Here is a 25,857-nt window from a genome sequence, read left to right as displayed (position 1 = left end):
TTCATTCTGTATGTTCTTCACAAGATAATGATCCATGACTTCTTTATTCCTAAAACGATGCAAATGTTCAGCCATGACAGAATCAAACTGTGACAAAAACTGCACTTGGCCTAAGAAATTGCCATTGCCATAGGTTTACAGGGCATCACTTGCACCACGGAATGCCATGTTGCATTCCACCAGGTATTGGTATAGTGCATTCTAACACACCATGCCAGTGAGTTCTCTTTTTCAGGCACTGCTTGTCTCCTATCATCCATTGTCTGCCTACTCTTTACACTATTGTCCAGTTTCTTCTACTTCAGCATGCATGCCATATGCTCTGGTGCTCAGTCATAGCTGTGTAAAACTTTGGACATCTCTCTCCATGCTCTGTAAACACCTAACATAAGAAGATGATTAGAATGTCCAAAGAATTTGCATGCAAAGCAAAACAGTGCATCTTTTGAGAGTGAATATGTCAACCAAGTGAGTTTTGTTGTCTCTCCATTAGGCAGCATATGGAAAGAGTACTCCGATGTAAATCTTCTTTTCTGTGCATTGACTGGGAACTGCAGCAACACCACTTGCACAGGTCCATGCTGAATGGCAGCTACCCTAAACTCATCCCTTAGCAAATTTGGCCAACTTCCTAGATCCTCAACTGATACACTGACACTCCCTGCAAGTCATAGGCCGCATCTGCTGTCAATACAGAAATATGGGCTCCATCTCTGTCAGACTCTGGTGGCACTTCTAAAGTTTAATCCACATTTGTTGACATCATTTCTCCAATGATAATGGCTGTAGGGTCACAGGAGGTAACCTCAGGTGCAGCCGCAACAGAGTGGGCACTCTCTACGGTAAGGATACTGGGCTCACAGTGCATTGGCTGTTATGCAGAACCACTGTGCTGTCCTGAAGGCAGACATTTTGCTGAATATCTCCTCTCTGATAACCCACAAGAAAAATTTCTTAATGGAAGCCTGCCTCTTCACGTCCTCATTGCTGCTGCTGTTAAAGCTTTCTTTTTGCTGCTCTTGAAAAATACATATACTTCATTTCTAACTGGGAAAGGAAGTAAAGCAGAATTACTACACATGCAGACACTAGGTCCTTTGTAATACTATTAGTAAAAAGCACTACACTTCAGGGACATGTTACACCACTTTCTTTGACCTATCTGGACTGCATAATGACAAAGGTTAGCATTCTGAACACATTCTAAGGATGGTATTTTCCAGATTACACAACCTTTCCCTTAACACACTAACACTTGCCTCCTCGGCTTTCAAAATATAATCACTAACTATAAGGCACTAATGTCCAAGCATCCTCTACTGTATTACACTACTGCTCCTATTAAAGGTCATAATAAAAGGAAATAACCACAAACATATGGTCTATAACCAAGTAGCACTACATCTTGGTATGAAAGACCACTGCAAAAAAATGCATTTGGGTTAAGCAGAAAAACTGAAGCTGCCACAAAATCCATGGTGCAATGCACACCCAACAAGATGTGACAAGTTGATTCCATCTTGCACTGTATGCAGAAGTGAAGAGAAATGGGGACCAGTAAGCAAAAGAACTGCAGTGCATGTATATAAACCAAAAAAATGGATTAGGTTCCAAAAAATCATGTTAGTATCACTACAGGCACAAAAGAATGAGCAGCCTAATACTGAATGTTGTTCATATGGACAAGCTATACAGTAGGCACAACTGAAATGCATTACAAAATTTCTATTGACATCTGTTACTATTGTACTGCAGGTCAAAAAACTGACATCTATTACTATTGTACCGCAGGCCAAAGCAGCACAAAAAACTGACATCTATACCAATAAATCAGCAGGCCAAAAACCTGACATCTGTTACTATTGTACTGCAGGCCAAAAACCTGACATATGTTACTATTGTACTGCAGGCCAAAAACCTGACATCTGTTACTATTGTACTACAGGCCAAAAACCTGACATCTGTTACTATTGTACCGCAGGCCAAAAACCTGACATCTGTTACTATTGTACCGCAGGCCAAAAACCTGACATCTGTTATTATTGTACCACAGTCCAAAAACCTGCTGAGCAACAGTCACCAGTAGGCAAAAAGAACTGTAATGTAAGCAATAAGGACAGCTGAAGTATATTACAAAATACATATTGCATTATGACTTCCATTGACATTAGTTACTATTGTACCACAGGCAGAAAGACTGAAAAATGACTGATCAATAGGCAAAAAACAACGAGAAAGGCCCAAATTACAGATTTAAGTTAAATACACTGGAGGTGAAGCTCAGCTTTTTCTACAAAATTCTCTCTCCCCCCTCCAGAGACAATGAAAGAGGCAAAAAGAATTTAAATTATTACTATTACAAGCTTTCTGGAACAGGCCACTAAAGTCTGACAGAACAAATGGTTAGGTAGAAAGTCACAAGTTAAGGTGAGCACACCAAACTATGAGGCAAGAAAAAAGCTATGGAGCAAAAACCAAGTCACTTCCAAAAAGTATTCCCACTTTAATCACAAACTAGCCAAAATTCAGGAATGCAGTCACAGTGACAGGCACTGCATAACATATACAACATTTTTATACAACTACCCAGTACCACTCAATCTCTTGGCACACAACTACCCAGTACCACTCAATCTCTTGGCACACAATTCTGAACAAACCAAAATCACTGGTAGAACAAAAGAGTAAAATCATGGACATAACAGAAGTACCATGCAAACATCGGAAGACAGACATTCCCACAACCTCCCTTTAACTGTGTGGATGCATTACGTGGTGGATACCAAATATGAAGTCCATTTTGCTAGTAGCTTCAGCCTTCAAAATGTTGCTATATAATTAGTTTGTGAGCGAGCAACAGACCAGAAATAGGTAAACATCCTACAATATTCTTCCAGCCCCTACCCCCCAACCTCTCATCACAATAGTTCTAGTAGACAAAGCCAAAAATAATTGCAGAAGAAATGCGTAACATCAAGGACAGTTTTAAACATAGGTATGATAAACTTAGAAAGCTACTAGAATAGCAGGGTTGGCATTGGCATGCATTAAAACAGTACATTCTGCAGAATTCTCAAAGCCCTCCCCCCCCCCCATGTCTCAACAAAATCATTCTAGAAGAAGTAAACAAACTAAAAAGACAAAATTAAGGATTTAAAACAATGTACTTATGAACTAAAAGATGCTAGAACAGATTTTGCAGGAGCATGCATTGCATGAACCCACATTTTTGATAAGGAACTAACTAAAATTACCAGGCAAACATCTAAACATTGCACAACATTCTAGCATTCTAGCAACACTACCCCCCCAACCTATCAACTTAACATAAGGGATAGTTTTAAATATTGGTATAATAAATCTGGATGAAGCAAAACCACCAAGACAAGCAGAAGCATTACACAATAACTGGACAAAGTTATTAGCAAAGCTAGGAATACCTATGATTACGTGGTGGATACTAACAGGAAGTCCATTTCATGTAGTCAGCCTTCAAAATGTTACAGTTATATAATTAGTTTGTGAGCGAAAGCAACAGACCAGAAATAAGGTAAACATTCTACAATATTCTTCCAGCCCCTCACTCCCCAACCTCATCACAATAGTTCTAGTAGACAAAGCCAAAAATAAGAAGAGAAGAAATGCGTAATATCAAGGACAGTTTTAAACATAGGTAAAATAGCTTAGAAAGCCAGCTAGAATAGCAGGGTTGGCATTGGTATGTATTGGAAACAGTGCTCTGCAAGAATTCTCAAAGCCCTCCCCATGTCTCACCAAAACTATTCTAGAAAAAAAAACAAACTAAAAAGAATTATTAAGGAAAACAAACAATGTACCATGAAAAAAAGAGAACTAGAACAGATTTTGAGGAGCATGCATTGCATGAACCTACATTTTGATAAGAACTAACTAAAATTACCAGGCAAACATTCAAACATTGCTGTAACATTCTAGCATTCCTGCTTAGCTTTTACCCCCAACCTATCAACTTAACATAAGGGATAGTTTTAAATATTGGTATAATAAATCTGGATGAAGCAAAACCACCACAAGACAACGGCATTACATTAGGGATTTAAAATATTGAGCTTATGAACTAATAACGATGCTAGAATAAGATTTTGCAGTAGCATGTGTTGTATGATCTCACATTTTTGTGGATAATCAGACCAAAAATAATAAACATCTGGACATTGTGCAACATTCTCACAGGCCCTACCAACCTTCTAACCCCTCAGCATAATTCCAGACACAGCAAAAATACTTCTAACCCCTCAGCATAATTCCAGACACAGCCAAAAATAACTGCAGAACAAAGGCATAACATCGGGGATAGTTTAAAACATTGCTATGAAACTTAGCAGAACAGTGTTTGCATTAGCATGCATTAAGACATCCATACATTCTGCAGAATTCTCACAGAACCCCCACCCCCACCCCCCCAATAATTCCTCAGCACAATAAAAATGAAGTAAAAAAACAAATAAAAAAACAACAGCATCACATTGGATGTAATGTGCCTATACTTTGTGTGACCCCACATTTAAGAAACAAAACAAAAGAAATATCATGCAGACATTTGAACACTGCAACATTCTCACAGCCCCTAACCATGCTCCCAGCCTCTCAACACATAACTATGGCTAAAGCAAAAACTTATCATAGAACAAGTCATAGGATCAGGGATAGTTATAAACATTGCCAGTATACACAGTACTAGCATAACAGGGTTTGCATTAGTATACAATAAAACATCTCTACATTCTGCAACATTTTTTGTATTGTGCGCAAAAAATTTACGTAGGCAAAACTGATAGATTGTTCAAAGAACGAATCAGTGAGCATATTTATAATATTTCTAAGCAGAATAAAACTAGAACTCCCCAATCAACTAGACTTCCTCCAATTAGTCTCAGCCCACAAATTACTATATCAACCCACCCGCTGCCCTGCTTTATCTAATATCCTCCAACCTTATAGCCCTCCTCAAGACCCATAGATCCAAGACCCTCACCAAAACCTCATCTCCATCTACAAACCAAAGCATCCTGCTGGTCAGCTTCTACTCTCCTTCACCCAAGCTAAAAAATGAAATGCCCTGCCCTCCACACTGAGAGCTTGTGACAACCTAAACACCTTCAAAAGACTACTACACTCCTACCTGCTTCTTCACAGAAAATGTAACTGCACTCCTCACACCATACCTCCCAACCTCCCCCTTCCTTCTCTCCTGGATAAACTCCTTCCCCTTCAAACCTCTCTCTTATATTCTTACTATAAGTTATAACCAATCTCCTCCCAGCCGCTCACTCTTATGTCTTTCTCTCTCTCCTTCATAACTACCAGCGCTCCACTTCACTCTTGTTCTCTCTCCTTCATAACTACTTGTTATCTTCTTAACTACTTAGTACTGGATTCCTTCTCTATCTACCACCCATCCTGCTATAAAACGTTTTTACAACTACATACTGTATGCAACGTAAAAGAATCTTTATTTTGTTATTTCAACTTGATAAGTAACTTAGCAATGTGAAAAATTATATATGTTATGTAATTTGTTATGCGAACCTTCGCAGCTTAACAATTTGTAACTTGTTATCTGGAGCTTTTCTCTAGGGCCTCCCGGCTCACTGAAAATGGACTCGAAGGTCAGTGGACCCTCGGTCACCAAACTGGAGTCCAGTGGACCTCCCCGGTCACCAAACTGGAATAAATAAATAAATAAATATAATGCTCTAGCTAAGCATGTGCTTAATACTAATTCCACACACAGTTTTAAGTTTATAGCTATTGGGAGGATGTAAGGTTAGGAGATATACGTTTAAGAACTGAGGAATTGGAGGCAAAATGGATTGTCAGGATGAGGGAAGATGCAGCAGGGTCAGGGCTTCTAATGTGTTTTCCCTCAGTAATGGGCTTAATAAATGTTTCAGACCAAAACTCAAGTCCAGATTTGTAAAGTGTTAATTGATGAATCTGTATATAAATTGTTTTGTGTATATTTTTCATATACTTTCAGCTGTTTTTATGCTGTGTTTTTTATTGTATGTATTTCTTTAATTGTGTTATTAGTTTCAATAAGTCTTGGTCATGTGATTTTATTAGTGTATTTAAAGGGTGTGTTTTCATTGTGCTGTTTTTACACCTGAAGAAGCGATAAGTGAAAGTGCTTGTGTTTGTGCACAGTAAAGTTCTTGTTTTTATTCCAGCCTTGGATGTGTCCGTATTTTACATTTATAATTATAGACAAAACAAAAATAAATTAATTGTGCAAGACTAACTAAAAAGACTACATCAAATCTGGACGTTAATTATTGCAGACAAGCTTCCCTTTCTCAATCTCTTAGCAGAAGAATTCTAGGCAAAAGTAAAATAAAACTGTTACAATCACAAGCCCTCACCCCCAGTCCTCTTAACAAAAGAATTCTACACAAAAAAGTAATACAATCATACCTGTCAACCATACTGAATTCCATGGCATTTCAAGTTTTGAGGAGCAAAATAATAGGGAGCCACGAATTGTTGAGCAGTCCCTTCAAATCCCGATTTTGTTTTTTGTTTTATTTACACTTTTTTTAAACACTGACATCACACATTGCTGACGTATCCCGCAATGTTATCAAGTACAGGGGCATGTATAATAACATCCACGTTGTGAAACAATGCCTGACTGGCTGTCAGAGTGACTTACAGGGCTTACACATAAATGCCGCAGCCCACCCACAACTTGCAACAGACAACAGGAGAGGACATTGCTTCAACTTCTTGTCTGTGAAGGCAACACTATAGTTATATACTTTTAGCGGTATTCCATGATGACTGGTAAAAGTAAATTAATGGCTCAGAGTAAGTAGCACTTCCTGTAAGTACATATCATATACACTCCCTTGCTCCTAACTGTTAGAAGCTGACTAGCAGGTGCAGTTAATCTGGAATAAGTTGTACGTGAAGTTATTTGTACAGCTTTAGACACTTTCCAAATGTTTTTATTTCATGGAGTGGGAGTCAATTATTATGCATCAGAGTGGGTGGCGGTTCATTTTTGAATTGGCGGTGCATTACTTTGCTATTTTAATAGTTGTTTTTCTAACAAATATATGGTTGTGGTGCAGTATTCACTATTTTGAGGTACAGAAGCATACCCTTTTGATTTATCAAACACGCCTGTTCTTACAAATGTGTCTGTAACACTTTCCTGATCATGACATGAGTTATTGTATGTAAATTTATGACTATATTGTACAAAGCTTTTAAAATGGTGTAGAGGATACTTTTCTGTAATTGATTTATAATTTCTACTGCCATGTCTTTGAACCTCACTTGTTTGTTATGGCCATTTTAATACATGTCATCATGCCTGTCTCCTGTTACTGTCTATGCATAAGTTAAACATTTACTAATGAAATTAAGTTTTAAAGAGGCTGAACAGATGTTGGACTTTCCTGGCCCCATAAAATGTGACTTGCTTGGGTAAAGCCTTTTCTTTTTAACTGAGAAATTAGCAAACAATCTGGACAAAGACAAAAATAATGGGGGAGGGGGTGCCAACACTCAGGAACAGATTTTAAATATTGCCCTTACAACTTAGAAAGCTGATAGAACAATTTTATGTATTAGCATGCATTTTCTGAAGGATATGAAGTCTGAAACTCAAATGCCTGTCACTATAGATGACTTCAATCCTCAATGATTTGCCAGAAAACTACTAATTTTATGAGGATCAGACAAAATTTTGACATTTTTCATAAATTTGGACAGTTGAGAGATCTGCATAAATGCAGTTTGGGACAAACTAAGTTATCCCGGTCCCTCGAGTAAGGGGTAAAGGGGTCTGGGGAGGGTATAAAGGTAGAAAGTAAGGTAAGGATTGCAGTTGGATAGTATAGTGGGTTTGTGGTGGTGAAAGAGTTAAGGAGAGAGGGAGCTGTAAAAGGAAGTGAGGTAGGAGTAGGTAGGACTTCCGACAGTTCTAAGTGTTAGGGATTAAAGAAAGTAGGCACATTTGGCGTGAGTTGATGCAATAACAACTAGCTTACGTCCAGACGAACTGTAGGTATCGTGGATGAAGGTAGGCTTTGGATGGTGGGGAGAGAAGGGGTTAGGTTGTCTGGGTCAGTCCCCCCCTTTGGTGTTTTCTAGAGGTTAATTTAATGGGGGGCTGGAGTCTGGGAATATAGTTTGAGCTTACTGGTAGGAAAGGGTGATAGAATACTGTGTGTGTGGGTGTGCGTGTGTGTGTGTGTGTGTGTGTGTGTGTGTGTGTGTGTGTGTGTGTGTGTGTGTGTGTGTGTGAATGGTTGGGGGTGGTCAAAAAATAAATATATATATATATATATATATATATATATATATATATATATATATATATATATATATATATATATATATATATAGATATAATGAAGTGGTGATGGGAGTAGTGCTAGGCTTACCTGTGTGTTGAGGTTTTCTTTGCTCCCTGTCATCCGCGGGTCTCCAGAGGATTTGTCGGGCCTTTTTCGGTGGGGCCATGTGGTCGAGTGACATCCATGGGGGGAGGCTGGGCCTGTCGTTAGCTCCGTCAGGTAGTAGGCCATCGGTGCCATGCGGTCGGGGTAATATATATATAAAAAAAAAAAAAAGGAAGGTGTTCTCCCGGTGGTCATGGTAGGCCTTGGGGGGTCCATCGGTGTAATCCAGTCCCATTTAGCTTGGAGGGTAGTGGTAGATCACCCCTTGTGCTCCCTGGTGGGTTTATGGGCTGGCCGTGTCTGTTTCTGGGGAAAATGGCTCTCCCGGTAGTCGTGGTAGGCAGTAGCGCTGGAGGATAGTGCTGGATCATCTCCTCGGGGATCCATTGTTGCGTCCGGCTTCATTTGCATTGGTGATAGTGACAGGTTTCTGTTCGTGCTCCCTGGGGGGTTCATGGATGTCCATCTGTCTTCTCCGGTTTTTTGGCTTCAAGATGGTGTCGCAGTCATTCGGGTGTCCCCCCGTCCTGGTATTCGGTGGTGGTGGAATATCTTCTCCCTGGTGGGTTTGTGGGCTGCTGTGTCCTTATACATTACCCCGGTGGTTGGGGCAGGCATTCAGGGGTCCATTGTTGCTTCATCGTCATTGGTGGTAGTGGTGGATTGCTCTTCGTGCTCTCTGGTGGGTTCGTGGGTGTCAGTCTGTCTTCTCCGGTCCTTCCGGCTTCAGGATGGCTTTGCGGTCAATCGGGTGTCCCTCCGTCCTGGTATTCGGTGGTGGTGGTGGTGGTGGAATATCTTCTACATACTCCATGGTGGTTTAGTGGGTTGCTTCTGCCATTCTTTCGGCCGTTGGGTCCGAGCGCCGGTTTGCACATGCGCACTGCGTTATTCAGCCATTACCGCTATGGAGGATCATGCTGGGAGGAAAGGGAAGTGTATATATATATATATATATATATATATATATATATATATATATATATATATATATATATTTATATATATATATATTTTTTTTTTTTTTTTTTTTTTTCTAATTCATAGATACACATGGGGAGGGATATTAATAGGGGATATTCTAGGGTTAGGAAGGGGTGCAAATGGTAGGAGGTGTGGCTGACAGGGTGGTTGAAAGGTGAAGTGTAGGCAGGCAGGGGTAAGTTAAGGTGCGGGGGCAAGGCAATACTAGGGGTTGGGGAGAGTAGGGCAGTCGGGCTTATAGAATAGTTTTAATATTTTGTTTCTCTTTTACAGATGGCCAAATTACCAGAGCTAAGGAAGAGGTGGCAAGCAATTGTGGCCCAAGAAGAGGAGCTGTTCCAGGAGGCGGCAACATCGGTGGTGGTACAGGAACCTGAACAGACCCCAGGTCAGAAGAGGCGATGCACAGTGGTGAGAACCCCAGCTGGGGGGAAAAAGCAACAGGCATCACAGCAGGTGGTAGCAGTGGAGACACCGGTTCCCAGCACATCGCAAGACGTAGGTGCAGGTAATAGTTTTATTACGGCAGCATTGTCGGGGGAGCTAGGGGTTGAGGATTGTGGGGGGAGGGATGATGATGACTTGTCAGTTGGGGTGTCTTGGTGGTGGTGTACAAGGGATAGAGGAGGCACAGAGGCAACTAGCACAGGGTGCCAGGTACCCGGTTACAGATAAGACAGGGGGCAGTGGGTTCCGAGGACAGTTCAGTCTTAGGCTCGGAGGTAGGCTCTGATTTTGGGCTGTGGCCTGGGGACTGGCTGGCTACCCAATCTTTGGGGCAGGAGACAGGAGCAGTTTTCCTGACTCCGCCCATTCCGGGTTCGGTTAAACAAAAATTTGGAAAAGGGAGTATGTGGATTTGTTTGAGCTGATCGATGCGGAAGGGGTCCAACAGCTAGTGGAAGCCGAGTCCTCTAACAGTAAGGACTTGTTATTAGCTTTAGCAGCACTGGGAAGGCAGAGAGTAGGCAAGCTTCGCCCTAGGACATGGGATAATCGGGTGGTTGGCTTTATTTATTTTATGGCAGTGCAGCTGGAGAAGGACGGGTCTTTGGCCCTGCTACTGCTAGGCTATTTCCTTACCATTCGTGAGGCACAACGGTTAAGGCCAGGTAATGCGTGGCTCTGGTATGATCAGCATTTCCGTAAATGGAAGACTGTGGACCAGTCACTTCGTTGTGAGGTGCGTCATCCAGATCTATGGTTGGCTATGATGATGGATAGTTACGGGGGCTTTAACAGAAGGTTGAGTGGGTCAGAAACAGCGCGTGTATGTTGGTAATTTAATAGTGGCTCCTGTTCATGGGTGGGGTGCAAATTTGCCCATGTTTGTTTGAGATGTGGAGGGGGTCATTCGGCCACTGGCTGTGGTCGGTAGGATTTGTCCTGGAACTCTAATGTTATGGGTTGTCAGGGTGGATTTTGTGGGCAAGGCTTTCAGCCGGCCCGGGGGAGGGGTAATTTTCATGGGTCCTGGAGATTTGGACTTGGGGTTTTTAGAGGCAATAGAGGGAGGGGCGCCATTCCCTATTAAGGTGGAGGTTCTCCAGGGTATGCTTCATCGGTTTCCTGGTTTGGCCATCAAAGAGAAGATAATACAGGGATTTCAAGGGGGGTTTCCTATTAAGTCCACCATGGGAAGGGGTGGGGGGGGTTGCAATAATTTACGATCTATTCAAGGTAAAGAGGACATCTTGGAGGCTTTACTGGAGAAAGAGTGTAGAGCAGGGTGGTTATTGGGTCCTTTTGACAGTCCGCCTTTTAGTACTTACAGGGTGTTGCCTTTGGGGTTGGTGCCGAAGAAGTGAGAAGGGGAATTCAGAGTGATACATCACTTGTCTTATCCAGAAGGGAATTCAATAAATGATTTTATTGCAGAAGAGGAGGTTAGGGTGCATTATTCTTCCTTAGATGATACAGTGAAAGTGATTAGGGAATTTAGGGAGCCATGGTTGGTTAAGGTCGACATTGAGTCGGCTTTTCGATTGTTGCCTATTAGGAGTGAGGATTGGCCACTACTGGGGATGCAGGTAGGAGATAAGTACTACTTTGATAAAGCTATACCTGTGGGTTGTTCAGTGGCATGTGCGACCTTTGAGAAGTTCAGTACAGTATTGCATTAGATTTGGCAGCAGAAAGTGGGGACTCAAAAGGCAGTGCATTATTTAGATGATTTTTTGTTGATGGGCAAAGGAAGGGTAGAGCAAAGGAGGGTTTGTGGGAGTTTACGATTATGTGTGAAGAGTTAGGGGTACCATTGGCTCAGCATAAAATGGAGGGTCCGGCAAGGGCATTAGACTTTCTGGGATTAACAGTTGATGTGGAGCAGGGACTGTTTTGTTTACCAGAGAATAAAATAGAGAGGCTTAGGTCAGTGATACGTTTGGTGTTGGGTAAGGATAAGATTCGGATTTGTTCAGCTATGGAGTTGCTTGGGATTTTGAATTTTGCCTGTCGAGTGGTCCACCCAGGGCAAGCTTTTTGCAGGTCACTGGCTTATTTGCTGAAAGGGGGTAAGAGCAAACACCATTGGGTTAGGGTAACCCAACTGGTGCGGGAGGACTTGGGGTTGTGGAATGGGTTTTTGCAACAATTTAATGGGATATATTTTTGGCAGTCAGACTGGGTGGGGCAGGAGGAACTTCAGTTGTTTACAGACGCAGCTGGGGGTGCTGGCATGGGGGCCTATTTCAGGGGTCGGTGGTTTGCAGCTGAATGGCCTTGGGATTGGGAGGAGGTATGGAAGCGGGATGTGGCCTTTCTGGAGTTGATACCTATATGGGCAGCTTCTGTGGTGTGGAAGGAGCAGTTGAGGGGCAAACGTGTAGTTTTTCACTATGACAATATGGCTGTAGTGAGGGTATTGCAAAAGAAGACAGCTAAGTCGGGCTTGTTATTGTTGGTATTACATAAACTGGTTTTGCAGAGCCTTTTAATAATTTTTTTTTTACATGAGTGCATGTGCCTGTCATAAGGAATGAGATTGCTGATAGCTTGTCCCGATTTCAGTTTTGCAGGTTTTGAGGGTTGGTTCCATGGGCAAAGGAGGTGCCAGATATCCTGCCAGAGGAGGTGTGGAATCTTGGGTCGATGTAGCCAGACGGTTGGTATGGCATTCCTGGGCCCCTTCTACAAGGAAGGCATATGGTAGGGCTCTTTATGATTTTAATCAGTTTATTTTGCAACTGCCAGAAGAGGAAGGGGTATGGTCGGAGGAATTACTACTGCGATATGTAGCTCATGGTTGGGGGTTAGGCAAGGCTTTGCAGATGGATAAGGTGGATTTGGCTGCAAATAGCATTTTCGCTAAGGGGTTGCAGGATTTCACTAAGTCTTGGACATTAAGGCGTATGTTGAGGGGTTGGGGGAGAATGGTGGTGGAATGTAAGGATATTCAATGGCTGCATACAAGGGTTATATTGAAAATTTTGTTGAAAGGGTTAGGTTTATTTCAAAAGGGGTCTATGGATTATTTTATGCGGTGTACATTATGTACATGGTTATATTTTGGCGCTTTTCATATTTCAGAGTTGTTAGGCTCGTTATGTTGGAAGGATGTCATTATAGGGGAAGGCGAGGTTACTATTGCATTAAGGAGGAGTAAGACAGATCAGTTGGGTAGGGGATGTGTGGTGGTACTTAAAACTGACAAGAATCCTTGCATTTGTCCAGTAATGTGGGCAAAGAATTTATGAGGAGGCAGAAGAGGAGTGTGGATCAGTTAATTTTTTGTTCAGTGGATGGGAAGGTGGTGTCGAGTAGTAGATTCATACTTTTGGTGAAGAAGGTTTTACGTTGTATGAGATTTCCGGTGGAGAGGTTTGCAGCTCACTCGTTCAGGATAGGTATGGCTTCAGATTTAGCTAGAGAAGTTAGTTCCATTGAATTGATTAAAAGAGTGGGGAGGTAGTCTTCAAATGCATTTTTGTCTTATATTAGATAAGTTGTGATCTGATTATTAATTTTTCTGCTTTTCTTTTAGGGAAGCACATTATCATCTTGGGGCATTCGTTCATCCACTGGGCAGAGAAGTGTGCCTTAGTTAGGGATGATGGGGTAAATTTGGGTTTAGCACATTTAGGGTAGTCAGTGTCCTGGCATGGTGTTAGGGGTCTTAGGTGGGACGGGTTGTTGCATGAATTTGAAAGGGCTAAACTGACGGTGCATTGTCCTTGTATACTAGTCATTCATTTAGGGGGCAATGACTTGGGCATTGTTTCTAAAAAACAATTGGTGGACATTATGCTGCGGGATTTGATGAGATTACAGGCATTGTACCCGGGTATGGAAATTGTGTGGTCAGAGTTGGTTCCGCATTTATGTTGGAGGGCTGCATATAGTTATAAGGTGATTGAAAGGGTCAGAAGGTGTGTTAATCAAAGGTTGGCTAGGCAATTAAGGATTCTGGGGATGCATACTATTGACCATAGAGATTTTGGGGATGGAGAGGAGTCTTGGTATTGAACGGATGGAGTACACCTTAATGACGTGGGACTGGATCTTTTTAATTTGTATTTGAAACTCTTTTTAGAGGATATGACTGTGGCTAGGGTTTACAAGGGGGAACAGCCTGGGATCAAGTTGGTGGCGGAGAAGAGGGACAAGATTGTCCTCTTCTGTTCCCCCTCTAAAGAAGGTGGTTATTGGTTAATGGTTTGGTATGGTGGTGAGGTGAGTAGGTATGCTGCCTCTTTATGTGGGTGAGTAGGTACGCTGCCCCGGTGGAAGAGGTATCAGGGTGAGTAGGTACGCTGCCCTGAGGTAAAGTTCATCCAGGGTGAGTGGTGACACTGCCTGGAGATCATCGTTGCTGAGGAAGATAATTAATGTTGGTTTTATGTGTATATAGTTCATAGGTTCATAGGTTCATAGGTTTATACTAGGCTATCTGCCCGAGGGCATTTACAAGCCTAGCCCATCGTTTTGTGGCCTTTAGTATAACTATACCCATTATTTTGCTGTGCCTCTGTCGAGCAGTGACACTGAGGTAATCCCTGGGGTATATCTGCGATCTCCCATCCATTGGTCAAGATTTCTCTTGAACAAGGCCAGCGAGGTGCTCTGCCTCACATACGGATTTTGTTCCACAGCATAGGGAGTCTTTGGGTAATGAATCTATCCCTCCAGCACGTCCCTATTAATAGCGTGTCGAGGTTTAAGTCTCTGGCTCTGATGGATCTAGATTTTTGAGGTGAAGCATATTCATCAAATCTGGGTTTGACATGGCCTTGTATGTTAGGCAAGGTCACCTCTGAGCAACTGAATAGAGCTGGAGTTCTTTCAGTCGGGCAGCATAGGACAGATTTTTGAGACCCTTTATCCTTTTGGTGAGGAACTTTTGGCCTCCAGCTGCTGCAGGTCGGGTCAGATACATCCCAAATGGGGCATTGTACTCAATCATTGGTCTGATGAGTGATGAGTAAGGGAGACTATGACCCCTTGATCTAGATGAGAATCCTTCATGATAAGGTGGGCAATGTAGAAAGTCTTCCTAACTACTTTAGCTACATGGGTGTCCGAATGACAGACTACTATCAACCTGGGTCCCCTCTGTGCTCAGTGGATTGCCACCTATTTGGTAGCTAGGGTAGCCTTGTTTTAATATGACATTTTTGGCATTTAACTTCAGGCGTGGCTCTGGCACCAGTTATCCGTTTCTGAGACCCTTCTGAAGGATATCTGTGTCAGATGTGTTTTCTACTATGGCTGCAGTCATCTGCAAACTTTGTCAGCCATAAACCCTCCTGTGTTTGCTTGTACTGAAAGTAGATGCCAAACAAGGGCCCAGGACTGACCCTGTGGGACACCACTGGTTTTGAGTCTGACATGGCGCCAGCAACTCTGACCCTGTGGGTTCTGTCAAGCCAGTTTGCAACCCATCTTGTGATGTATGGGTTAACATTTAAGCTGATGAGTTTTTCAATGATACCCGAGTGGGGTATTGAGGCCTTAGCCAGAGGGTAGGCTGTATGGACTGCCTTTCCTCAATGGCTTTGGTGACTGTTTGAAGAAGTCAACCAAGTTTAAAAGGCATGATCTGCCTTTGACAAAGCCAAACTGGGTTGGATCCAAAGTCTGCAAATTCCCTATGTCTTTATTTATGAGGTCCATTATGATCCTCTCCATGGCTTTGCAGATAAGGCTTGTCAGGCTAATGGGCGGTAATTTCCAGGGTGACCACAGTTGCACGCGCCTTCCTCCTGGATGGGATCCAGAGGTAAGACTTTGATTAAACAGCTGTCCTAGCTGTGGGTTTAATTCCTCATTGAGTTCGTGGAGCACACAGCCGGGGACACCATCAGGACCCATGGATGCTGTGTTTTTGCTTGGAGAGAGCAGTTCTCACTTGGCTGGAGATGTTTGGGGGCTGCAATGGGTTTGGTATAGATATCTCTCGGGGGGAGGACTGCACTGAACCTGTCAGCCAGTATGTTGGCAATGTCTGTAGGATCAGTAATCTTCACATCATTTTGAACTAGTTCTGAGCATATCTGGGAGTTTCCTCCTAAAGAAGGCCTTATGATTGTCTTTTGAGTCTTTAGCTATTTTTCTCTCGAAATTTGCTTTGGATGATTTTAGAGCTCTTAGTTTTTACTTATAGTGATCAAGGGTGTCTTACCTTTTTGTATCTTGTAGTAGCTTCCTCCTTTTATTGTAGAGTTTGTTTATGGCTGGGTCCACCAGACGCCTTTGGTACTAAGAGTTTTGTTTGGGGATTGCCTTATCCATGCAGTCCTGCAGGTGCTGGTAGAAGCGTCTGTAAGTGATTCAGCGGCTTGAGTACTGTTTTCCACCAGCTCGGGGCCTTAAAGGAGACCACACTAGTCTTTAGAAGTGTGAAGTTCGGCTTTGAGAAGTTCTTTACTTTTTTCAGGTGGGGGTGGATCTGATCTCACCAGATCTGATCTCACCAGTGGGGAACATTGTGCTCCATGTTCGTGATGATGAGATCAATGTTATCTGGGATGGTGACTAGTTGTTCCATTTGAGTTTATGAATTCCAGGAACTTTTGGGCTAGGGTTTGGGCTTGAGTAGTGTTCCCAGTCTATATTAGGGTAATTGAAGTCACCTAGTATGATGGTGTTTGGTGATACATTTATCCCCTCTAGTGTTTTCAGGAAGGCCATGTGAGGTTCCTGAGTTTGTGAGGGTGGCCTGTAACATGCTACAATTTGCAGAGCAGTCTTGCCTATGGTTAATTGCACCTGGATGGTCTCCGATGCATCGTGCGTTGCCACCAGTCTTGAGGTGTGTTCATTTTATAATACAGTTGATTGTATTATTATACAATGAACAATTGAGTTCATTGTATAATACAGTTTAATAAAGGTCGTCAAATGTCTTTATGTGTGTGGTGTGGTTATGTAAAGGGGCGACAGGACAAATGCAGTTTGGGACAAACTAAGTTGCCCTGGTCCCTCGAGTAAGGGGGTAAAGGGGTGTGGGGAGGGTATAGAGGCAGAAAGTAAGGTAAGGATTGTAGTTGGATAGTATAGTGGGTTTGTGGTGGTAAAAGGGTTAAGGAGAGAGGGAGAGGGAGATGTAAAAGGAAGTGAGGTAGGAGTAGGTGGGACTTCTGACAGTACTAAGTGTTAGGGATTAAAGGAAGTAGGCACATCTGGCGTGAGTTGGTGGCCCTCCCACCCTCCTCTTTTGTATATGGATGGAAGTTGTGGGCAATTTGAGGCGGACAAGAGGGACAGGATTGTCCTCTTCTGTTCCCCCTCTAAAGAAAGTGGTTATTGGTTAATGGTTTGGTATGGTGTTGAGGTGAGTAGGTATGCTGCCTCTTTATGTGGGTGAGTAGGTATGCTGCCCCGGTGGAGGAGGTATCAAGGTGAGTAGGTACGCTGCCCTGAGGTAAAGTTCATCCAGGGTGAGTGGTGATGCTGCCCAGAGATCATCGTTGCTGAGAAAGATAATTAAAGTTGGTTTTATGTGTATATAGTTCATTGTATAATACTGTTTAATAAAGGTCGTCGAATGTCTTTATGTGTATGGTGTGGTTATTTAAAGGGGGGAATGGGACTAATCATGCTTTTGCAGCCTACAAGGGTACTTCAAGATGTTGCTGGCTGATGATTTTTTTGATGTGGCTGGAATATAGAAATAAAAGCCATAGTCTGTGTACAACTGTATGTATGAACGCAATTGATGAGAAAAGAGAAATATTTTTCCTGGTGTAATCTGCATTTAACATTTCAGAAATGTAAAATGTCTCTCATGTTTGCATACTGCATTTGAAATGGATAACAAAAGGCAACATTTGTATATAGAGTGACTATAAAAAACAATAATTAATTTCTTAATAGGAATGTAGTAAAAGTTGTAGAATATTAGGACTTGTTAAAGATTGTTAAAACCTTGTACATGTGGTATATCTGTATGTGCACAGAAACTGTTGTTTTTAGCTGCAAACATTTAAAGACTCCAGGATGCCAAGCTGTGAAGGAATGTGAATATTTGTTTAAAGGCTTTTTTTGGGGGGGGTTATTAATCTCTGCACATGTAGTGTCCTGTTGCTGAATAAGGGAGTATTGTTTGCTGAATGGCAGAGCAATAGTGCTGAAAGTATTACAACATGGCTACAGCTGACATCTAAACTATTTGCGTTATAAGGCCCGACAACTGAGAAATGATACAGGAGAAGAGTGTCTGAATCTGTGCTTATCTGCATTGTTGTGCCAAGTTTATATTGTTACTGTCTTGGAATATATACTGACCATACCTCTCAAATTCCTAACACAAGAAATCTGCATAAAGCCTTAAATAATGGGGGCCAAAAAAACAAAAATAGGGATAGATTTTAAATATTGTTCTTATAAACTTAGAATATTGTTAGGATAACAGGTTTTGTGCTAGCTTGTTTTTTCTGAAGGATATTTGTTTTACATTTTGTCTGTTCTTCAATTTGGGTTTCAGTTTTGATATCCCACAATTCCAATGGAGTGGCTGGGGTTACATAATTTTGTATGCAAATTTTATGTTGATCAATGTCCAGATTTTTGGCCAGTTGTACCTACTTTACATGGGCCTTTGTCCAGATTTTTGATGTTTCCAGATCGAGAGGTATGCTTCCAATCTACCAGGCCCTAGTTAGGCCACACCTTGGGTACTATTTACAAGGAGAAGGACATTAAGCTTTATGAAGGAGACTAGATGAAAGCTATCAATAAGGTGCTTATGATAGAGAAGAAAGGTTGTGATCATAAGCTAAGCGGATGGAGCTGTAGAAAGCAGATGACATACATAAATATTACATGGGTGAACTAGATCATCTCAGGAGATCCGAAAGGCTCACTCTGAACAATAAGGACATGAGTGAGAGGCCAGAATATAGGCAGATTGTAGTGACTAACTACTCCCTGGAATTCCAAAAGTATTTCTTCACCAAGATGGCTGGACACTCACTACTGGCATTGGCATTCCAGGGGAAATTGATGGAAGTATTTAAGAGGGCTTGCAAGAGGTGTAGAAAGGAAGAAGGAAGAAGGAAAGGGTAGTGACTGGAGGACAAAGAAAATTAAATTACAAAGACAGAGCAGACAAGTTAGGCTTACTGTCTCCCTCTGCTATTAAGCAAATATAATGTATGCTTGGTATTCATGCTTGAACCAGCAGAAGTCATGGAGTCCTGCATTAGCTCACTCATGAATGTATTTCTCTAGTATCACCCATCTGGAAATACATCTTTAATTCTGGTTCTCAAATATTCAGAGTATTACAAGAAGAAGGTAATATTCTGTATTGCTTGAGGGTAGTGTGAAGCATAAATGCATACTAATTTCTGGTGTTCTGAAGTCTGTAAATGTTATAACCATTACTCCATATGGGGAGATCAGATCTGCCATGAGTAATGACAGCAGTGTAATTTTAGCACTCCATCCCAAGTTACTTAATCAGCCCTCTTTGTCAGCCCCTAAGGACTCTAGTTAATAAAATCTCCCTTGATATCAACACCATGCAAAGAAGCTGGAGGACCTTCAAAATAACCAAAAATGGCAGATGTCAAAGCAGATGAGCTGGCAGTTCCCCTAAATCAAGTTTTGCCTGATACAAAAGAAATCAAAAACATTGCATTGAACAATGTAGAGGGCATAAAATACCTAGCATCTAAACAAGAATTCCTGTGCTCCAACATTAGTCTGCAAGGGTCAGGGTTGCAAGGTCAGCAGGCAAGAAGTGGAGATTTCTATAATAAAAGACAAGCTAGTTGAGTTGGAAAACAGGCATCACTGCAACAATTTAAAGCTCCTGTGACTTAAAGAAGGCATGGAAGGCAGCAATCACAAAATTTTCATAAAAAAAGAATCTGGCTAAGGTATTGAAAGTAAACAGAGAAATATTCATAGAGCAGGCTAATGCTCTAGTTTATATAGAATGGCAGAAGGAGATTACCACCTAAGCAGGCATTGTATCTGCCATGTAAACAAGGAGAAGCAGGGCTGATGGGGATACTTAAGATGGCACAAGCAACAGCCTGCCAAACATACATATGTATGCAATCCACAAACTACCCTTTGTGTGTGTGTGTGTGTGTGTGTGTGTGTGTGTGTGTGTGTGTGTGTGTGTGTGTGTGTGTGTGTGTGTGTGTGTGAATGTGTAGAGGAAATGATGTAGGGAGATGCAAGTGTGTGTGTGTGTGTGTGTGTGTGTGTGTGTGTTTGTGTGAATGTGTGGAGGAAATGATGTAGGGAGATGCGAGTGTGTGTGTGAAGGGGTGGAAATTATGTAGGGAGATGCAATCATAGACTGCAGGAACCATTATTTGCTGCAAGAAGCGATCTTGTATTGTGTTTTTGGGACTCGAATCCACATTATAACTTCTCACTAGCAGTAATTCAGAGGAAGCTGATAGAGGTGGAGAGGCTGGATGATGGTTCAACTCAGTTGGTGCTGCTTCTGTAACCAATCAACCAATATGAGCAGCATGGCAGAACCACAGAGAGACAGAGCCACAAAGCCAATTTCAATAAAAAGCATTGTAATAAGGGGAGTTAAAGCCCCATAGACTGGATGTCTGCTTGAATATGAAGAGGGGATTCAATGTTTCAATTCCTTTGTGTCTATGTAAGTAGAATATAGTTTTCCTAAGTGAGACCTATGGAAATATTTGCAAATAAGACATGCTTTCTTTTAATCCCCATATAGAGAATATTTAAGGAAACATGGTAAATCTCTAGAAGAAATACTTATTCATCTCTCAAAAAGCAGTAATAACATGGAAAGATTTAAATTATCACATCTCTACTTGATGTTTAGCAAATATTGCAGCATACGGGCAGCCAAAAACCTGAACAACTATGTAGGAGGCCTTCTGGGAAATATAGCAGCACGTGGAGGAAGCCTTACCATTTTCAGTTATCAAGAGCCTCTCCCCCTTTCCAAGACTGTTAGGATAGCAAATATGCCTAACATATGGGAGGTATTAAACCCCAGTCCCGTTAAAATGCTATGTTAGGGATTTTACTACCTCAGACACACGCCCCATCTGTGTAGGAGAGAAGGCAGGTGAGTACTACATGTTTTATTCATGCAAAAGTACCAAAAGAATCTGGCTAAGGGTCTCAAGGGTAGCAAAAAAAATAATAACAGACATAAAGCTTCCATTGGAAGCTAAAACATGGATCTAAGGGAATTTGATTTATAGGGAGGACCTGAGTACACCACAAAAGTAGTGGCTTCTGAAAATAGTGGCTACATACCTCATGTACCTAGCATCAAAGTGGAAGTCGTCTCCACAAGACAATAATATAGGCAGACAGACACTACTTCTTAAGCAATACAGTGATCTGCTAACATTTAAAGTTGCTCTGAATGTAAGGGAAGGCAAAGAGTTGAGTCAATGTAAGACATACACCTCAACAAGACTAAAAACGTTACTGTCAAAGGTAGTTAACATTGCAGGGAAGATAACCTTGACATAACATGTGAATGCAGAACATAATAGTGAGGGAGCTAAAGACAATTGCCACTGTAACCACTCCTTCACTCATAATTGTCCATAAATATATGAAAATTCACCTTAGCTACAAATCTCTGTGGGCAATAAAAAGAATATTGCTATTAAGTCTAATACCACTATTAATAACAATAAACAGAAATTCTCTGGGCCTAAGATTAGCAACTGTAAATAATTATAATTAGTAATGGTTATTGCTTTTGTGTTGTTTTCTCTATCTGCTGTTGTTGTTTCTATTCTGAAAAAATAACCTACTGGATCCAGTTCCACTGTGTTTTTGCGTATCCAAGCTCAAATCCGATCATCAGTCACACAGTTTGCTCACATTACACAGTACATCATAAATTTGTTGAGAAAGATTGATACAACTTTCAAATGCAAGGCTTTATGCTTTATTTTTTTGGTCTTGCAATTGATCCTTTACCCAGCACTATAGTAGAAAACATTTAATACAAATGTAGTAAATATCACTCATCTTTATTCAGTTCATTGACAAGTGAAATTAAAACCAAACCTTCATTAATAGAATTAAACCTCAAATAAATCATGATAAGTACAAAATAAACAAATGCTTAATAAAATAATTAACCGATGATAATAAATGCATCACCAATAATTCATTATTCATTCCCTTTGGAGTAAGTATCCCATATTTAAACACAAATCCATATCAGGAATGTGGGTCCTGATAGGATTTGCTGCCAAATAGCTAGCATTGTTCTGAGCATAAACAAAGCTTAAAAGGCATAATAATCTGGCCAAGAGGGAATAAATCCCACCATGACTCATACTCCCCATCTCATGCATTACTATGAATATACCACAAAATAGGTTCTGGTAATTTTTCCCATTATTTTTAAAAGGAACTGCTAATAGAAGTAAAATAACTGAATGACAGCTGGCATACACTGTCAGTGTGCCAAAAGGGTGTTCAAGCCCTAAACATAAAATAGAAGCAGCTGCTTATTTTTAATCAGGAATTCACAGTATTTCAGTTAGCTCAAGATTTTGATTTTACCTAGTATGCGTGCTATGTGGTTGTGACACAAAGGATATCCAGAAAGTAGGATAGTCACAGGGAGAAACATGTATACTTTTCAAACTCTTGGTGTAAGAATCCTAGACAAAGCCCAGAAATAATTGGAGGACTAGGGCCCAAAATCAGAGACAGATTTTAAATTTTGTTCTTATAAACTTAGATATTTAATAGAATAACATGTTTTGCATTAGCATGCATTTTTTAAGGCTATGACATCTGAAACTTAAATGTCTGTCATTTAATGATTTCAGTCCTTGGTGATTTGCCAGAAAAACACGACTTTTATAAAGAACAGACCAAACATATGAAAAAATCTTAACATTCTGAAAAATCTGGGCAGTTGAGAAGTATGCTTGAAAAGGGTCTACCTCAACTATTTGCATCCCATCTGCTCACATATCAATCTTGCATTCAGGTATTTTGAGTGTTTGTAGCTCATTTGAGCTGCTGCTCTTGCTAGAACTTTCCAACATATTCCACCAAGATGCAGCAGGTGTGGGTAGAGAGTGGAGCTACTGCTTGAAAAAGTAGCCAAGTTTCAATAAGTGTGGCAGCCATGGGAGGGAGTGGGAGTTTAACAGCTAGGTTCAGGGGATAGCTGGGGCACTCAGGCTTAGTGTTTGGGTACAGAGTTTGGGTTAGGGCTAGGGAGTAATAAGGAGTTTTATGGTTAGGGAGATATTGGAGAATTTAAGTTTAAGAAGAAGTCAGGGAATTGAGGATAATAGCTTTATCGAGGAATTTAAGGTTGGTGTACAATCAGAGAATTTTGGTTTAAGGCACAATCTGGGAATGTAGAGTTAGTGAGCAAGCTGGGAATTTAGGTTTAGGCTGAAGGAGTCATGATTAGGTATAGAAAGTGACTAGAGGTTTAGGGATAGGTTAGAAAGTGAGGTCTGAGGTTTCAGTGCAAGTTTTAGGGTTAGAGTTACGATTCTAGGCAGGCTATGTATGGGATTACTAGCACAGAGCTAGTGGGATGTTAGTCATTTGCTGTTTCAGGCAAGTGACAATGAGCAAGTCAGATGCAAGTTATTGCCATGAGCATTAGTATGGGACCCATTAGAAGGCCTTACAAATTGCACTATAAAAGGAAACTATCTCTTATTTTTGTGAGACTGAGGCATAATGACTATTAGATTAGGTTTTCAGCAAAGTTGCATGATACAGCCTGAATCATATGATATTCCCGCTGGAATGTCTTGTTAGCCAATTAAATATATTGGCTTTAATTAATTAGCATGCTCCATGGTACAATTAATGACAAACCAAGCCTCTTTTCTCTATAATTGATTTTTATATTGCCCTGTTTAACATCTCATCTATAATTATGTATTGCTCTTTAGCTTGGCAATACCAGTTTCTCCTTGTTTCCTCCCATACTTTCCCAAACATAGACTTTTAAAAAATGCTCTCTTTTTTCCATTTTGGCTAGAAGATCAAACTAGGTAGAATAGTTACAATGGAGGCCTGCAAAGAAAAACATCTTCATATGTACAATATTTATTAGGAAAACATCTAAACATAAATATAAATTCCACAAAACAGAAGTGAGTAATATGTATAGGCTTATACAGGGAGTACCATAGCAATGAAGACAATAGCTCCATGACAACAGCAGGTGAGCAATACCTGAAGACATTCATTCATATAGAATATACACATTGAAATTGTACAGCCTGATTTTTGATACATCATTAATTCTGTGTAATTTAAGCAAAATACAAGAGTAACACTGTAGTATGAATATTGTTTCAAAGAAAGGTATGAGTACATGATATTGGTGAAGAAAATGAGAAGTAATGTATAAACAATAAGCAAAATGTAAATATATAAAACTTGCTGACAGCTGAATACAGGGTACATATTACACCACCAGGTGACACAAATGCAGTGTCTCTTGTTGCTAGGGAAAGTTTTATGTACCAAAAGTAGGGTTCCCATTGTAAGTTTGAGGATGGTAAATGAAATCCTTGGAAATGAGAAAATATAAGTATGATTAGAGGGTAAAGTTCAAACATGCTGTATCTTGGAGAATTCCCTCTTCTCCAGGGTATACTGATCTCAAAGTCAGTACGTATAAGTAGCAGGGGTGAAGGAGGAGTTTGCCTCCTCCTAAAAATACTTATAATGTATAATAGTAAATTTCAAATGTTGTTGTCACTTCCATTGACTCAGAGTTAACTTTTCATTTTTTCAAGTCTGTGTCTTGAACTTCCAATGGGTTGCTGCCTGAAGCAAGGCAAAAGTACCTTGGGCTACATAATATAAAATTACGTTGAGCTTCTAGAAAGAACTGGGAATGGATAATAGGTACAAGTGAAGGATATAGGAAGTATGACAGAAAAAAATTAAAAAACGGTGCACTAAATCTGATAAAATGAATTTAATAAACAACTGTACTTTTTACCTGGTTTAGTGAGCTATTTAATTTTTTATTTAAGTATGACATAAGTTAGGAGGAGGGGACAGCAGGGAAGGAAGTATAAATTAGGAACTACATGGTCTGATAATGAGAACAGTTGCAAGACTGAAGACAGCTGAAGTCAGTGAAGTTTAGCTGAAAGCATATTGTTCATTGACTTTCAGTTGGCCTATAATATTGCTTCTGTGTCTCAGGCTAATTACGCAGACACCACATCAAAGCAACTTGAACTTAGCTTGTGATGTTCTCCGTCCATTCAGACCAGTTAGAAACATACAGTGTAATAAAATATGCAGACACACATTTTGATTGCACATGAATAAACTTTAATTACAAATTGATTTTTTTTTCTATTCTTCCCACAGGACAGCCATTTGAAAGCACTTTGATTATGAACTCTTCTTTAGCCAATGTAATCTGTTCCATTGTCTTTGGACACAGGTTTGAATATGATGATACAAAGTTCATTCAGTTTTTAAACATTATTAACGACAGTGTTAAACTAAGTGGATCTTTAATTGTAAAGGTAAGTAAATGTAGTTATTAACAACAGTGTTAAACTACGTGGATCTTTAATTGTAAAGCTAAGTAAATGTAGTTATTAACGACAGTGTTAAACTACGTGGATCTTTAATTGTAAAGCTAAGTAAATGTATGCTTTCATTAGTTATGCTTTCTTATATAAAATGCATACAGTGTTTACGGGTATGTCTGATGTTCTATATAAAGCAATACAACTGAATATATGAATATAATATAATTATGAGTCATAGTACCATTTAGTCTGTTCAAACATTTGAATTTAAGCTATGATAAACAACTGTAGTAATTAGTATTAATGCAGAGTCCAGTATCATAAATGACTAGAAAGAGTGCAAATATTAAATCAATAAATAAATAATAATAATCTTTCCTGTGTTCACATGGGTTTATTCCAGGTGTTCCAGTTTCCCACATTCCAAAGGCATGCAGTATGTGGACTGGACACTATAAATT

General features: G+C 40.5%; 1 protein-coding gene across 3 annotated transcripts in view; it reads left to right on the top strand.

Moving 5' to 3' along the window:
- Positions 1-25,857, top strand: part of LOC122816727 (cytochrome P450 2K1-like) — a 657,641-nt gene that overhangs the window by 126,146 nt on the left and 505,638 nt on the right. For all 3 annotated transcript variants that reach the window (XM_044089718.1, XM_044089719.1, XR_006367097.1), the window contains exon 4: positions 25,227-25,387. In XM_044089718.1, coding sequence (XP_043945653.1) covers positions 25,227-25,387 — 161 coding nt within the window. The remainder of the gene's footprint in view (positions 1-25,226; positions 25,388-25,857) is intronic.

The sequence above is a fragment of the Protopterus annectens genome, chromosome 12.part0, assembly GCF_019279795.1.
Source record: "Protopterus annectens isolate FY-2018-M chromosome 12.part0, PAN1.0, whole genome shotgun sequence".
Classification (NCBI taxonomy): domain Eukaryota; kingdom Metazoa; phylum Chordata; order Ceratodontiformes; family Protopteridae; genus Protopterus; species Protopterus annectens.
The sequence above is the reverse complement of the archived record's forward strand: the minus strand, read 5'-3'. Positions and strand labels throughout refer to the sequence as shown.